Source organism: Panthera pardus, unplaced genomic scaffold, assembly GCF_024362965.1.
Source record: "Panthera pardus isolate Hobbes unplaced genomic scaffold, ASM2436296v1 HiC_scaffold_16, whole genome shotgun sequence".
In the NCBI taxonomy this organism is placed as follows: domain Eukaryota; kingdom Metazoa; phylum Chordata; class Mammalia; order Carnivora; family Felidae; genus Panthera; species Panthera pardus.
Window position 1 is genome coordinate 9,331,454 of NW_026526721.1, and position 16,941 is coordinate 9,348,394.

The 16,941-nt window shown below is 42.3% G+C and overlaps 1 protein-coding gene across 7 annotated transcripts in view; it reads left to right on the forward strand.

Annotated features, from left to right (window-relative positions):
- The first annotated feature begins 2,684 nt into the window (after nt 1-2,684).
- Nucleotides 2,685-16,941, forward strand: part of SETD4 (SET domain containing 4) — a 70,966-nt gene continuing 56,709 nt past the window's right edge. For 3 of the 7 annotated variants that reach the window (XR_008422417.1, XR_008422418.1, XM_053903092.1), the window contains exons 1-5: nt 2,984-3,165; nt 5,778-5,946; nt 10,618-10,713; nt 14,325-14,362; nt 16,692-16,780. Coding sequence is in view for 5 of the 7 variants with exons in the window: in XM_053903092.1 (XP_053759067.1) it covers nt 5,874-5,946; nt 10,618-10,713; nt 14,325-14,362; nt 16,692-16,780 (296 nt within the window). In the remaining 2 variants the exon portion in view is untranslated. Of the gene's footprint in view, nt 2,807-2,982; nt 3,166-3,185; nt 3,576-5,777; nt 5,947-10,617; nt 10,714-14,324; nt 14,363-16,691; nt 16,781-16,941 lie in introns of those variants that run through there. The other 4 variants (XM_053903093.1, XM_053903095.1, XM_019420281.2 and 1 more) reach the window with 4 other exon arrangements.

Here is a 16,941-nt window from a genome sequence, read left to right on the forward strand (position 1 = left end):
GGAGTTGTGCAGTGTAACCTTTGGGGATTTTTTTTTTTTTTCACTCAAGATAACTAAGTGCTTTGTTTTGGATTTTCTCCTTTATCAAAGTGTATACTTGGTCTGCCATTTGCTGGCCTCCCTCCACACCACTCCCTACTTTCTTCTATACTTGGGGTGAGCCAGTGTGAAAAGGAAGTGGGATGAATTAAATTCACCAAATTAAGCCACAGAGATAGTACATAGTGTGCAGGGAACTTTGGGCATGGTGAGAGGCCTGCTGTTTCAAAAGGCAAAACAAGAGGACCACGAATCATATTTTCTGGCTGATTTGTTTATCCTTTTGGTACTTGTACGAACACAAGACTTGATGGCCAATGACGCAGGATGCTCAAGAAAATGCAATGCATAAAATATCACACGGAAATATGAATTTAGCTTATGATGAAAGTGGTATTAACAATTATGGGGGTAAGAAAGAACTATCCCAAAAATGATTGCATAATGTACACTGGTTAATTTCTAACAAGACAAAAAAGTGCCTTCTCACTTCTTAAATTTATAGTTTTATAAATGTAACCATAAAACAAGTGTAAGGAAATATAACTAAAATTTGTGGGAAAAGGACTTTGTAAGCATAAGAACAGGGGAAGCATCACAAAGGAAAGGACAGATTTAAGTATGGGAAATGTTTTGAAACTTTATTTTTTTGAAAAGCATGCTAATTTAAAGCCAGTGAATTAATTTCTGTTTTGATGATTTTTTTCTTTTTTTGCCCCGTCACATTTGGGTCTCGATCCTGGTTGTGTATTTGCGAGGTCACCACCACTTTCCATACATAGCACCTTGTGTGACCTCTGAACAACTTGAGAAAGAAAACAAAAGAGTAAAGATGAAGGCCCCAGATCTCTGTTAGTACTGCTGATGTTTAGCATGGAAGATACTCGTTAGTTGTGAGTCAAGTCTGAGGTCATCCTGGCTGCTATATGGAGAAAGAATTTTTATCATGTCTTTTAACTTGTGGAATAAACCCACATCTTTACTACCCACTGGTTCAAAACAGTTGTTCTGTCCTAAAGTACCCAGTTCTATGGTGTCTACTAACATAAAAGATGTAGGAAAACGGTATTGTTAAATGACAAGTTATGAAGCTCTTAGGGTCTTCCCTTGCCCATGATTATTTACCCTCACAGAACTCTGACACTGGCTTTTCTTCTTACATTCTAAGCTTGTTCAATAAGCCTTCTTAAAAGGGTGGTGCATGAATTTTAATTCCCGGAATCAAATTGTGACTGAGCTGCTTAGGAGATATGAAAATCTAAGCAATGTACTTAATTTTATCAAAGCTAAACAACGCTGGATACTGGTTAAGGTGGTAAGGACAGATTTTAATCAGGAATATACTATTGAAACAGGAAATTGGGCCCAGCGTGAAATGAACTTAACTTGGATTTGTACAGAGGTGGCTGAGTGTTTTAAAGGGAGAATAAGGGCACAGAGAGGGGGAATGGAGGGGCTTGAGTAGAGTCAGGGAAATGAAGAATTACCAAGAGTGTGTCAGTGTAAATGCCATTAGGCCAGCTGTGTGGGCTACACAGAGACTGGGAGACAGAGGCCCTATCTTTTCTGATGATAACATTTCAAATCCTTAAGACACTACTGAGGTGTAAGAGATAGATTTATACCTCAAATGGACAGAGGAAGGACTCAAATTGTGAATCCTTTTTAGTAAATCCTCTAATAAAGGGTGCTGAAGGGCCCATTATCAATTGTTGGTTAGAACAAACAGATATTCTTTTGGCAGGTATAGAGGGCTAGGGTCACCTTAAGGATGTGGCTGTGAGCTATTAGAAACTATGTTAGTGTTTGCTTTTTGAAAATATAATGCTAAGTCTTTTAATTTGTGTGTGTAGGGGGCGGGTAGTGGATGAAACCAGTTGTTCTGAGTTTGTACTTTTCATAGGCCAGGGTTGAGGTCTGGTTGAGAAGCAGCCTCAGAGCAGCCTGGTTTGAGTTTGCTGAAGGGGAGCATCTTTGTCAATTCCCATCTAGAAAAAGGTTGTAGGCATTTTTTCCCTCCCTCATGAAAGGAAAATCCTTGTTTCATGTGGTCCTTTTCTTCCTGTCTTGAATGCATTTGTGTGAGATTGTGATGCTTTTCCGGGATGCCCTCCAGAATACCGCATTACATGTTACCGTCATGGCTCCTTAATTTTCTCCGCCTAATGAGAGATTCTCAGAGTTCACTTGTTTTACACGAACTTGACAGCTTTTGTCAATGTATATATGGTCGGGTGTTTTTGGGTTTGTCTGGTATTTTCCGCAAGGAAGAACTGGGGTTATGAGGTTTCGGGAGGAATACCAGAGATGAACTACCCTTGTTACATATGGTGAACCCAACATCAACATGATTACCATGAATCCTCATCACGTGACCAGGGAGTATCAGCCAGGTTTCTCCACTGTAGTTAATATTCTCCCCTTTCCCCAATGTACTCTCTGGAAGCAAGTCACTAAGCATAGATGGCAATCAAGGCGGGGAAGGAGGCAGAAATTGAGCTCCATATCCAGGAAGGATTTGAACTTCGGTAAAGACGGTACCGGGAGAGCTACGCTAAAGAACGTGAAGTGGGGCGGGACTAACCGAGTAAAGGGGCGAGGCCGGGTCGGCCGGGGAAGGGAAGGGCGGGGCGGGGTCAAGGCAAAGGTTGGCAGGTAGGGCCTGACGCTGTCTGCTAGGACGCTACCTCGGCCCGAGTCGGTGGATGGAGGGGCCAGGCGGGGCCTGGCGGCTTTAGGGGCCGGGTCGGGACGCACGCCGGAGGAGGTTCGTCCCCTCTATTAGGGAAGGAAGGACTCCGCAGGCCAGCTGTATGGAGCTCAGCTTCCCTGCCCGGGGACCGCTGGGTTTTCTTACCCCTGACCCCGGCGCGGCGTGGGGGGGACGGCCGTGACGTTTCCGGGAACCTGGGCGCACGCGCACACGAAGGCGCAGGCGCAGTCGCACGCCAGGAAGCTGGGGCTACAGCACCGCGAGTCGCCTGAGGACTTGGGTTGGTCAGGACTCGAAGCGGGCGTGGCAGCTCGACCTCTCCGTGTGACGCTGGGCTCTTGCCTTAACCCACGTTTCCCTGGGGCGCTGATTTTGGTTTCCTCGTGCGGTGTGCCCGGCGCCGCCGCCGCGAGGTGAGCCGGCAGGACGACGGGGAGACGGAAAGCGGTGACCCCGGGGTCCCGGTCCCGGGGTCGGGGAGCGCTGGAGCTCTCCGTATGTTTTCACTGTTCGAGGTGAAGAGAAGAGCTCAGCTCGCAGACCCCCGCCAGGCCTGGCGTTACGCTGCGACGGCCTCACCCCCGTCACCTGGACATCCTTCAGCGGGTGTAGCCGCTTAAACCGCGGTCGAGTCGCGCTGGGGGTGCGCGGGAGCCTGCGGCCGGGAGTTCGTACCGCCGGGGCCGAGACCCGGCCTCCCGTGCGAGTCCGTGCCTGTGGGAGCGAGGCCCGTGGCGTTCGTCGCGCTGTCACCCGGCGTCCGGGTGCGGGCGGAGCGCTGGGCACCGGAGGGGACGGGCCGCGGTTGGCCTCGGGACTTGGGGTAGATCAGTGAGCCTTCCCCCCCGCGGGGGTGGGGTCGCCATAGCGCCAGGACTTCTTCCTCGTTTCGGTCCGGTGTTTACGAGTCAGTCGAAGAGTTTAAAAGCAGTCCTGTGGTTACGCTGCATACATATGCCCGCCCCTAAGGAATAGTCCTGTTGTGTCACTTATGTGTTGAGACACATGTAAGGCAGAGGACAGGAGGCTGCCAAAGGAATAGTAAAGGCCCCCTGCCCGGGCACGTCTTTTGAATAACCTTCCTTAAATCCTCTTGTTTTATAAACATACAGGATGCGTCAAAAGCCAACCCCAATGGGATCATTGAATGTTCCGCAACTTTATGTTTTTCGCTTAATGTATCTTGAACACAGTGCATACCTTCCTCTTATTAATGGCTGCATAATACTCCACTCCATTGTCTGTATCATGCTGGTGTGCTTAATGGATTTCATTTTTTATGCTTCCAAAGAAGTACCATGTAAAAACTGCAGTGGTCATTTTTTAGCAGGAAAATACCATTTTTTAAAATTTAAATTCACCTTAATTAACATATAGTGTACTGGTTTCAGGAGAATTTAATGATTAATAATTTAATGATACAGTAACACCCAGCAAGTTCCCTCCTTAATGCTTATCACCCATTTAGCTCATCCCGCTGTCCACCTCCCCTCCACCAACCCTCAGTTTGTTCTCTGTCTTTGAGAATCTCTTATGGTTTGTTTCCCTCTCTGTTATTATCCTGTGTTTTTCCCTCCCTCCCCCGATGTTCACTGCTTTGTTTCTTTTTATTAAAAAAATTTTTTTTAATGTTTATTTGTTTTTGAGAGACATAGAGAGAGACAGAATGCAAGCAGCGGAGGGGCAGAGAGAGAGGGAGACAGAGACTCCGAAGCAGGTTCCAGTGTCTGAGCTGTCAGTACATAGCCTGATGTGGGGATCGAACCCATGAGCCAGGAGATCATGACCTGAGCTGAAGTTAGACTCTTAACTGAGCCACCCAGGTGTCCCCATCTGCTTTCTTAAATTCCACATATGTTGGGGCACCTAACTGGCTCAGTTGGTTAAGCATCACACTTCACCTTAGGTCATGATCTCAGGGTTCTTGAGTTTGAGCCTTCGGTCGGGTCTGTGCTGACAGCTCAGAGCCTGGACCCTGCTTGGGATTCCGTGTCTTCCTCTCTCTCTCCGCCCCTCTCCCCCTTTCTCAAAAAGTAAATAAAAAAATTCCACATATGGAAATCATTGTTGCAATTGGCAAGATTTCATTGTTTAAAAAAAAATTTTTAACATTTATTTATTTTTGAGAGAGTGAGAGAGACAGAGACAGAGTGTGAGCAGGGGAGAGGCGGAGAATAATGGAGACACAGAATCCAAAGCAGGCTCCAGACTCTGAGCTGTCAGCACAGCCTGATGTGGGGCTAGAACCCACAGACTGTGAGATCATGACCTGAGCTGAGGTCGGATGCTTAACCAGCTGAGCCACCAGGTGCCCCAAGATTTCATTCTTTTTGAGTGCTGAGTAATATTCCAATAGTCAGTGTAGATTTCACGATCATTTCTTTGTTTTGTCTGCCTTCTTGGTGGTCATTTCCTCTGTAATTTGTTGCAAACTCCCATTTACTTCTATTGATTTCAGGATCCTAGTTCTAAGAACAAATTACTTCACATTGAAAGAGCATTTAAAGAAAAACAAACTGCTTAGAGAGAGGGAGCATGTGTGTGCGAGTGGGGAAGGAGTAGAGAGAGAGGGGGAGAGAGTCCCAAGGAGGCTCTTTGCTGTCAGCACAGCGGGGCTCATGAATTGTGAGATTATGACATAAGCTGAAATCAAGGGTCAGACTCAACCAAGTGAGCCACCCAGGCACCCCAGAATGTTTTCTTTTTTCCTCTAAGACAGCTTATAGAAGCTTTATGGCCATTGTTTTTTCCAAGTATGTTAGGTTGGTGCTTAGTAAATGCTGATTTGAATTGAGATGCATAAGTCACCAAAGCACACAGTGGTGAAATAGTTGAGGATTTTGATGATTAGTCAGCATTTAGTAGGACCTTAATATAAAACTGTTTCAGAGGGAGGAGTATAATGGGCAGTCCCTTACTGCATAAGGAATGATGATTTAGCTTACAGTATAAACGGTTTGTGTACAGAAACACTAGAGAAATGGTTTAGCAAATAACATAAGCTTGTGTATTCAAATCCTTGTAGGTACGAAGAACAGTGCTTATCATACAACTGGAAAGAAAGGCAAAGAAAAAGCTTTTATATTAGATTGGGCACCTGAACAGAAACTGCAGTTTTGATATGAAGATGGGAAGAGGAAGAACAAGCCGGATCAGAAGACGGAAACTCTTCAGAAGTTCTGTATCAAGAGGAGGTACAGTTTTGATCTTTTGGTGCCAGTGATGAAGAAAAGGAATCTTTTGTTGATTGGTATTAACAGACACATGTAGCTTTTCTCAGAGGCCCATGGGCAGTGTTCAAAGAGAATTAATACTCTTTTTAGGAATACCATTATGTTCTTTTAAACTCTTGTGGGAATGTCAGTGTATTTCTCATTGCTTCACCTGTGTCTTCTCTGGGAATGACTCCAGGTTTCTGTTTCCAGTCCTGACCTTTCTCTTGACCTATAGCTACCTGTAGAATATCAGCATTTGGATGTAAATTCATCATTTCAGATTCAGCATAACTGAGTCTGAGCAAGACATTGTATGTGGAATTGCTTGGCCAACAAATGCAGTTGTTATTTTGATAAAAATTAATAAAACTTTTCCTACTTGATCCCAAGCCTGTCAGCACCATCTTAGGCAATCTTTTCCAATTTCTTTCTTTGCTCTCTCTCTCTCTCGCTAGTGTCCTACTAAATCTTGTCTAGTTTTTGTCAGGTAGCTTCCCCCTCTCCCTTCTACTACCGAAAGATGATTTCAGCTTGTTCTTTACTGGGTTATCTACACCCTTGTTTTTCTTCCCTGCTTATTTTTCCATTAGTTACTCTCAGTCTAACTTTCCTAAGGGACTGTTCTCATGTTGCCTTTTTGGTTTAAAAGCTTCCAGGGATCCTCGTTCCGTTTTGCATGATAGATGAACTCCTCCTGCCTAACATTACCTTCCTTACGAGGGGGCTTCACCCTGCTATTGCATGTACCAGAAGTATGTTCTCCACTCGCCGCTCCCTGGACACACCCCACATATGTCTGCCTCTGTCGTTCCTCTGAATCCTTCTTCAGTCTAGAACAGCTGTTTTCCTTCTCCTTGCTTATTCAGCTTTTCTCCAGCCTTTAAGACTGAGCTGAGGTCTTATTTTTTTGGCAATGCCATTTTCACTTTTTACTAATGTCACCCTTTGCTAAGATGCTTATTGGGTGTTATTCTTAAAGACCTATTTACTGGTTTTTTAGTTGTTTCTCATGGAGGTCTTATTTCCCAACTAAGATGTCAACTTTTGAGGTTGAAGAACATGTTGAACATTCCCCACTGTTTCTAACATAGTGCTCTGTATATAGTAGTTGCTCATTAAATGCTCACTGATTAAATGCTCTTACTGTAAAATCTATTCTCTAGTTTATGGTAACATATTTTGGAAGCCTTATATTTTGGATGGTGTTTTTAGAAAAGTTTTATTGAGGTATAATTGACATATGGTGAATGCCGCATATCAAGATCATGAACATATCCATCCATCTCAAGAAGTTTCCTTGTTTCCCCTTGTAATCCTTTCCTTTTGCCCCTCTTTAACAACAGCCCCCATCCAGGCCACCCCTGATCTGCTTTCTGTCACTATTGATATATTTGCGTTTTATATTTTCATATAACCATATAGTATGTCATATAATAATATATAGTATTTGGCTTCTTTTACTTAGCATAGTTATTTTGAGATAATTGTGTCTATCAATATTTATTGTTTTTTATTGCTGAATACATTCCATGATTTGTTTGTCTTCTTGATGTACATTTGGATTGTTTTCATATTTTTTTTTTTTTTTTTTGCCTGTTAAAAATAAAGCTGTTAATGAACATTTGTGTACAGTCTTTGCTTTTGCATGGACACATGATTTCTCTTCTCTTGGGTCAATACCTAGGAGTAGAAAGACTGGATCATATGATAGATATATGTTCAGCTTTTAAAGAAAAAGAAACTGTCAAGCAGTTTTTCAGTGTGGTTGTATAGTTTCCACCAGCAGTTCGTGAGAGTTCCAGTTGCTCCACATTTTTGCAGACACTTCTTACTGTCTTTTTGATTGTAGCCGTCCTAATGGGTACAAGTGCTGTCATATTGTGGTTTTGATGTGTATTTTCCTAATGACTGCTGAGCTTATTTGCTATTTACATAGGCATTCTTTGGTAAACTGTTTAGATCTTTTGCCCATGTTTTTATTAGGTTGTTTTCTTTTTCATCTTCTTTTTTTATTTTGTTTTCTGGTTATGGTAAGAAAGTCATTCTCTTCCATTACATCTTCTATCTGGCTCTTATTTGTACTTGTGATGGCTGTTGATTTCTTTTTTTTTTTTTTTTTTTTTTTTTAATTTTTTTTAACGTTTATTTATTTTTGAGACAGAGAGAGACAGAGCATGAACAGGGGAGGGGCAGAGAGAGAGGGAGACACAGAATCCGAAACAGGCTCCAGGCTCTGAGCTGTCAGCACAGAGCCCATCGCGGGGCTCGAACTCACGGACCGTGAGATCATGACCTGAGCCGAAGTCGGACGCTTAACCGACCAAGCCACCCAGGCGCCCCGTGGCTGTTGATTTCTACACCTTGATTTTTTACGACACTGTGTTAGTAAATTCTCTTCTGTCTTTTTGCACTATTATTCTTTTATTGTTTTTTGAGCTGAACATGATAATTTTTATTTATTTATAGCTTATTTAATTTTTAAAACTCCAGTACAATTAATGTAGAGTATTATACTAGTTTCACGTGTACAATACAGTGATTGCACAATTGTGTACATTACTCAGTGTTCATCTTAAGTGCACTCTTAATCCCCATCAACTATTTCCCCTCCCCCCGCCCCCCTCCCCTCTATAACCATCGTTTGTTCTCTATATTTAAGAGTCTGTTTTTTTTATCTCTTTTTTTCTTTGTTTCTTAAATTCCATGTATGAGTGGAATCATATGGTATTTGTCTTTCTCTGAATGACTTATTTCACTTAGCATTATACTCTCTAGATCCATCCGTTTTGTTGTAAATAGCAAGATTTCATTCTTTTTTTTTTTTTTTTGGTTGAGTAATATTGCAGTGTGTGTGTGTGTGTGTGTGTGTGTGTGTACCACCTCTTCTTTATCCATTCATCTTGTCAGTGGCCACTCGAGCTGCTTTCATAATTTGGCTATTGTAAATAAGGCTGCGGTAAACATAGGGGTGCACATATCTTTTGGAATTAGTGTTTTTGTATTCTTTGGGTAAATACCCAGTAGTGGAATTACTGAGTGATATGGTAATCCTATTTTTAAAAAAATTTTTGAGGAAGCTTCTTACTGTCTTTGTCAGTGGCTGCACCAGTTAACATTCCTACCAACAGTGCATAAGTGTTCCTTTTTCTCCACATGCTCACTCATACTTGTTTTGTTTATTGTGCTTTTGATTTTAGCCATTCTAAAATCACAGGTGTGAGGTAATGTCTCATTGTGGTCTCGATTTGCATTTCCCTGATGATGAGTGAGGTTGAGCATCTTCTCATGTGTATGTTGGCCATCTGGATGTCTTCTTTGGAAAAATGTCTTGTTTTCTTTTTCTTGACTACTGAGAGTTCTTTAGATATTCTGGATACGAGTCTTTGATCAGATAGGTGTTGTGCAAATGTTTTCAATTATTCTGTGGCATTTCTTTACATGCTTTTAACAGTGTCTTTCTTTTGAAGAACAGAAATTTAAAATTTTAATAAAGTCCTGTTTATCAATTTGTTGTTTCAGGGATCTTCCTTTTGGTGGTGTACCTAAGAAATTTGTATAACCCTGGGTTGCAAAGATTTTCTAGTATGTTTTCTAGTAGTAGTTTCGTAGTTTTAGGCTTTATATTTAAGTCTGTGATTAATTTTGAGTTAATTTTTATAGATGGTGCAAGATAGGAATAAGTGCATCCTTTTTTGCTTATGTAGATCCAGTTCTTTCAGCAACATTTATTGAAAAAACTATCCTTTTCCACTGAATTTCTTTTGCACCTTTGTAAAAAATCATCTCTTCATATACTTGTGAGTCTGTTTTTGGATTTTCTTTTCTGTTCCATTGATTTCTTTATTAGTCTTGATGACAGTATTACATAATCTTGGTTACTATGGCTTATAATAAGTTTTGAAATCAGTATTTCAAAGTGGTTTTGACTATTGTAGGTCCTTTGCATTTTCATATGGCTTTTAGAATCATTTTGTCAATTTATACAAAATGTCTGCTTGAATTTTGACTGGATCATATTGAATCTATAGATCACTTTGGGGAGAATTTGACATTTTAACAATGTTGAGTCTTCTAAGCCATAAACAAGGTAGGTATATTTCTCCATTTATTCATTTTACTGACGAGATCTTTTAAAAAAATATTTTTAATTGTGATAAAATACACATAACTTAAAATTTACCGTTGTAACCATTTTTAAGTATACTCCAGGAATGTTAAGTATATTCATATTGTTGTGTGATGAATCTCCAGAACTCTTTTCATCTTGTAGAACTGAGAGTCTATACCCATTAAGTAGTAACTCCTCATTCTTCACTCTTCCCTAGCCCCTAGCAACAACCATTCTGCTTTCTGTTTCAATGATTTTTCATCAGGTGTGTAGGTTTTTTGTTAGATAGTCTTCATCAGATTCAGGAAATTTTATCCTTGCCTTGTTGGCATTATTTACAGGAATGAATGTTAGATTTTATCAAATGTTTTTCCTGAATCTTTGAGGTGATCATGGTTTTTCTTTTCTAGTTCACATTATTTAGTCATATTTTAAAATTTATTCTCTTTTATAATAGGACTGTGTGAGACCATTACTTCTTAAATGGTGATCTGATTACATATTGATCTTATACTCCATTTTTTCTTTTCTCTCTTGATTAGTGAATGAGAGCTACAAGCCTGAATTTATAGAGCTTAAGAAGTGGCTGAAAGATAGAAAGTTTGAAGATACAAACTTAATACCTGCTTGTTTTCCAGGTAAGGCCTGTTATTCAAGTCTCATGACTTTTTTCACATGAGAGACGTGTGGGCCCAGGTGATAGGAAAACACGTGTAGTTCTTAAAGGTGGTCTGTATTCTGTCTGGGAGCACATCTTCTGTTGTGTGTCAGGCTTCCTACTTTGTAGCTGTCATATTTATTTATCCTTCGCCTTCTTTTAAAAATAAGTTGAAGTGGCTTATGGGGAGAAGTTCCCAAGTGGTGAAATAATATCAAAAATTATAAAAGGAAAATGAGCATAGAAAAATAAGGTGAAGGCAGGGATAAGAATAATACATAAAAGCCCTGATTCTAAAATCTTATTGTACACCTGGGAGGTGAGCCACAAATTTGACTTGTCTTTCCAGTGGCCAGACACTTTATATGATCAACACCTGAGTCTTTGTGTTCTGTAAAGAAAATTAAATTGTTTACATGGCAGAAGTGCAGGTATTCCTGGAAGAGACCTGAAGGAAATGTCTTTGCTGGGTCTTCATAGGGAAGACATTTATGTAATGTACCTGGTGTCCTTATCATCATGCTTATGGTGGTTTCATGGGATTTTTCAAGCCATGCAGGCTGATGGGATTATTCCATAGCTCAGGTGAGTCAAAACAGTTTTCTAAGAGAAGGAGGTTCCAAACAACCAGTGGAGGTGCTCATTCTCTAGTGGTGTGGTTCGAGGAGAGGAGTCCTTAGGAAGGCCTCAGCTGGCTTGTGGCTGTGCTCTCCAAGTGTTAGAGGAGGAGCCCTCTGTGTGCCTTCTGTGTGGCCGTAGCTTTAACAGTCACCTAAGCAGAGGCTAATTAACATAATTTTCTGAAGTTCAGGAGCTTGATGTGGAGTTTGGATTAGCATTTTCTTCTGGAACATTCTCTCATAGAAGTTGGCAGCTTGCTCTGGGTGTGTGCCTGCATACCACCAATTCCATCCAGAAGTGGGCTTGAGGTATCCGCGGAGAGGACCAAGATGCTTTTCGGAAGGCTTCTGGGTCTGGTGTAGCATAGAGACTGCTGTGCCGTCAGGGCAGGTACAGCACACTTACCTTACAGAAAATTAAACCGTATGCCTCTTGAGTGCTCCTTTTGGCCACTGAGATGATTAAGTAGCCATTACATAATTTAACTTTGAGCAGATTAACTTCCTTATACATCACCGAGATAAATAATTGACCACGTGTGGGCCTGGTTGAATGAGGTGATGTGTGTAGTTATTCCCTCTGCGTCAGTTACACATGGTGACTTTGGGCTAAAATACTTGCCATTATCTGTTAGGACTACTCCTATTTAAGACGGTAAACCTTTTTTTCAGGCTCTAACGGAATGTTGAACTTTCTGTTTTTGTGTGTCAAGCACAAAAAATAGTAAAAGCCATGCTCTTAGATTTGACTGGATGGAGTTCTTCACAAGATGATCAAGAGGACATAGTGTCAGGCATTGACTTGTGCCTTTGGCCTGTCTATGCCTCAGATGTCTCTTTGCCTTAAAAAGGATAGGATTAAAATTAGCAGGCAGGGATTGGCATATGCTTAAATGGGATGCCTTAAAATAAGTAATCTATCTATAATTTAGAGCGGTAAAGAGTTACTGTTTTTAGTGGGAACAACTGTCTCTGGGCCCACCTCCAGGTTCGTGGTCACAGAGAAGCTAAAGCAAAACGGTTTGGTAATGATCAGAGCCCACTACTTACATTTCTAGGGGCAAAGAACCTTCTGTCTTAGTCAGTTTGGGCTGCTGTAGCAAATTACCATAGACTGGGTAGCTTAAACAACAATTTCGTTCTCACAGTTTTGGGGCTGGGAAGTCCAAGATCATGGCATGGGCAGATTGAGTGTCTGGTGAGGACTGATTCCATGTTTACAAATTGCCATCTTCGTGTTGGGCCCTCATGTGTTGGAGAGCAGGGAGCTAGACAAGCTTTCTGGTCTCTTCCTACTGCTGCCATAGGCACCAAGTCCCATTCACGAGGACTCCATCCTTATGACCTAATCACTTATCGAAGGCCACACTTCCTGACATCCTCACATTGTGGGTTGGGATTTCAACATATCTTCTCTAAATGCTTTATATATTTTTAGCTCTTAATCTGATGGGAGGGAACATTTGTGGGAGTCTGTCAAGGTGTACAAAATTCCGAGGACTTAATCTTGGTTTGTGGAGGGGCAAGGCAAGACTCCTCAGTTGCAAGCAGGATTCAGTCTTTAGACTCTCACCTGATTTGAGTACTGACCCTACTATTTCCTTTTGCCACCAAAAGCACTGGCCAATCTGGGTCTCCCAGTTAGATTTATGATTACAGAAATTTTAAGGTGCTGGGAAGTCTGTAATAAGCTTTACTTTTATAAGATCCTAATGGCCACCTCCTACCTTGCCTTAGTAAGTACAGGTTTCTGTGATTTGTTTTCTGATACTGAACACTATGTTGTAGAAATACAGGCGAAGTATCTCCCAGATTTATTTCGTATGCCAGGTTCTGTTCGTATATGTATTTGAAGAGAAATTTCCACTTAGATTAGTATGCGGGTCTTTTAAAGGATGACCTTGTAGAAAAAAAAAATCCTCCCATTAGTAATTGGTTCCAGGAAGGGTTCTGGCCCACAGGGGTGATTAACTCTGCTGTGGGACATACAGAAGATATTTAAATAAGTTCTTAAAACCAAATACTGAACAGACAGTATGCTTCTGGGTGGGGAGATGAGTTATGACTCGTCAAATCAGACTTGACAGACCCCTGATCCAGGACTTGAGGAAGAAGATCCATCCATGAAGTAGGAGCTCCTAGTAGTCCTGCAGGGATTGACCTTTGCTGAATTATAGTCCCTCCGAGTGGAGAGAAAAAGATGAGGAAGTATGAATTTGAAAAGATGAACGTTCTGGACCTCATAATAATTATAGGTCACAGTGTACCTAGGCCTGCCAGAAAAGCTGCTGTCTGACTGTTACGGGAAGGCAGCCTTTGGCTTGGAAGGGTTAATTTCTGGGTGTTGGTGGTGTTGACAGTGCAGCTGGTGAGATTACTTGCTGTGACTGCTCTGGCCAAGGCCTTGGTTCACAAGGAGGAGCTGGTCCTGGATTGCGCCTGCTGAGCTCACCGGGTCAAGGAGAGTCTAATGGCTTTCGTGATCGGGGAGGGGAGGGTGTCGTCTGCAGTCTTTGTGGGACCTGAGTGGGTTTTACTGGCCAGCCAGTCAAAGAGGTCTCAAGATCATCGCTGGAAAGCTGGTGCTGGTAGTGGGTAAAAGTGGTTGAGGGTCCAGCCTCTCGGCTTGGGTGGGCATCAAGAGCGGGCCCCCAGCATGGCTGGTAGGTCCCCGGAGAGAGGGTCCAGCTCAGAGGGTCCTGTAAGAGACACCTCAGCAGATGTGTGTAAAGTCGATTATCTTTAGGTCTTGACTCTTTGCTCTTCAAGGATTATAAATGCAAAAGGAGGTCAGGACATTTCCCAGAACAGCTCCTTGATCCTCTCTCTCCCCTGGGAGCCGAAGGATGAGAGGTGCCCAGCTTCAGCTGTGTAATTTTGAAGTTCAATTGCATTTTTCTTATTCAAAATGATATCCCTGAGATCTTGAAGATATCATAGGATTACCCTTTTTTTTCTTTTTGTGTCTTAGGTACAGGAAGAGGGCTGATGAGCAAAACATCCTTGCAGGTAAGAATTTCTCTTTTCCTTGACGCCTAGTATAGATTTTGCTGCTTTGTTTTTGTGGTTTAGATCAAGTGAATTAAAGATATTTCAGACACACAGCCATTTTTTACCTAATAATAGGTTTGAATATAATTGTGTCAGGATTAAGTTTGCTGCATATAAGAGACAAACCCAAAGTAACAGTGCTTAAACAAAGTAGAAGTTTATTTTGCTCTCAAGTAAGCAAGCCTGGATAGGCAGACCTGGGCACGTGTGGTGCTCCCAGGCCATTAGAGGCCCAGGCTCCTTCCAGCTCTCTGTGCACATCCTAGAGGAAGCCCTGCACCCTCAGGTCCACGGTCTAGCTCTTGGAGCTTGAGCAGCAGCATGGAGCCAGGGGATGAGGAAGGGCAGGCTTCCTTCTTTTAAGGAAATTCCAGCCCCATTGCATCCACAGTGACCGGGTGCACAGCCCTGGCTGGCTTCGAGGGATGAGAGACGTGTCCTTTCCCTGGCACCTCCAGATACGATTGCATTAATGGCAGGAGGGGAGAAGGCACGTTAGGTTGGCAGCTAGCCATCTCTGCCACAGCAAATTGTATAAAGCAGGTCATATTTTAAATGTGCCAGGGGAGGAAGCCACACTTACCTGAGAGGTTGTGTGTGGTATATGAGTGCCGCCTGAGGAAGCAGAGGGCAGAGCCTCGGAGCCGGTCCCAGGGTGCAGGGTGGCCTTCAGCTCAAGGCCCCCAACCCCTAGCCCCCCAGCTTGTTTCCTCACCTGGAAAACAAGGTAGATGACATAGGTGATTCCCCAGGTCCATTTTAGTTCTTTCTGTTCTATTTAAAGGACATCCAATACACGATTTTCTGTAAGGCTAGAAGTTAATCCCTTAATTTATTTTTAGTTCCTTATAAAATCCAGCTGTGTACACATGTTTAGCCTAAAGAGTGGTACCATTTAATGTATAACTCTACTATGGTACTTATATTTTTTTTAACTTAAAAGTTTTACATTGTGGTAAAATATATATGACAAAATTTACCATTTTAGCCATTTTTAAGTGTACGGTTCAATAATATTAAGTACAGTCACATTGTTGTACAATATTTTTATTTATTTTTTTGAGACACAGAACAAGTGGGGGAGGGGCAGAGAGAGAGGGAGAGAGAGAATCCTAAGCAGGTTCCACGCCCAGGATGGAACCCTACTTGGGACTTGATCTCACAACCCTGGGACCATGACCTGAGCCAAAGTCAAGAGTCGGATGCTTAACTGACTGAGCCACTTAGGCAGCTCACAGTATTTGTATTTTTTGAGAGAACATATAATTGACTGTGCTCTATTTTCGGAGGAGAAATACGCCTCACGTATAAAGCAGTAAATATAGGTCATCTTTGTTTAGATTCTGAAATGATGATTGGCAGTTGCTTCACATCTGCTTTCAAATATGGCTTTCCGTTAAACTTTTTGAATATTAGGGACGTATTTTACACATAGTGAAATGCACAGATTTTAAGTGTCTAGTTTGTTAAGTGTTGATGATGATGAGATTTATTCCAGTCAAGATACAGAACATTTTATTAAGTGGCTTTTTGAAATTGTGGGCTGTTGGAGTAGGAGGGGACTCTAGGGACCGTCCAACTTGATCTTGATTTACATATATTGAAACCAGAAATTGAACCCGGAAGATTTTTGGCTGAGACTTTTAACCAACTTAGATGCCAGTTATAATGAAAGCCAGGATCTTAATTAACATCAGCCTTCTTAATGCTTTATTTCTTCCTGGTGTCTGTTACTTGACATCTTAATTTTTCTTTCTGTATTCCTGTCTCAGTGGGAGGAAATGCAAACTACACTTTTGCGGGTAGTAAAATGCGATCCTTGTGCGGGCGGGCTGCCTTTGCTTTATCTAGTTGGCACAGGTGGTATGGAGAGTAGGCCACTGCTGGGAGCAGTCACTGGATGCACGCATTTCGCCAGATGGAATGGTTTCTGTCGTTTCCCACAGCTAACACTGTTCCCTGGTGTAAGAAAGTGAAGGAACAATGTGATGTGAGTTGTCAAAGTGTTTCCATGTGCGCTGGTGAAAGGCTGACTGCTAGTGGATGGCAGTCAAATGAGTCACCTTTGATTGTTGTTGGGGTTGCGGTTCCTGCCATCGGAGCAGTCTCGCCTGCATCCGCTGACCCAGGGACGTGGGAGCCAGACTGCCGGTGGGTTCTGGTGTCCGTGGTTGGGTTTTGCTGGGTTCTTAGGAGGCGATCATGGACTCAAGGACTTCACAGAACTTGTACTCACAGGTCCTTCTCAAAGCGTGGGTGTTCTAAACTTTACTTTCTTTTTGGTAAGGAGGGACAGGTGATTATTTCGTTGCCTGAGAGTTGCCTGCTCACCACGGACACAGTGATTAGAAGCTACTTAGGGGCGTACATCGCTAAGTAAGTGACCGCACACGTGATTGTCTGCTCAAGTGCTTATCCTCTCAAGTCCACAGCGTCGGCAAATATGTCAACTAAGGCCTAGTTCGTTAGGACCACCCCTTCGTACACCTGATACATGTTTGTTCTCTGAAGTTTGTTCTTTATTCATTTTAAACTGC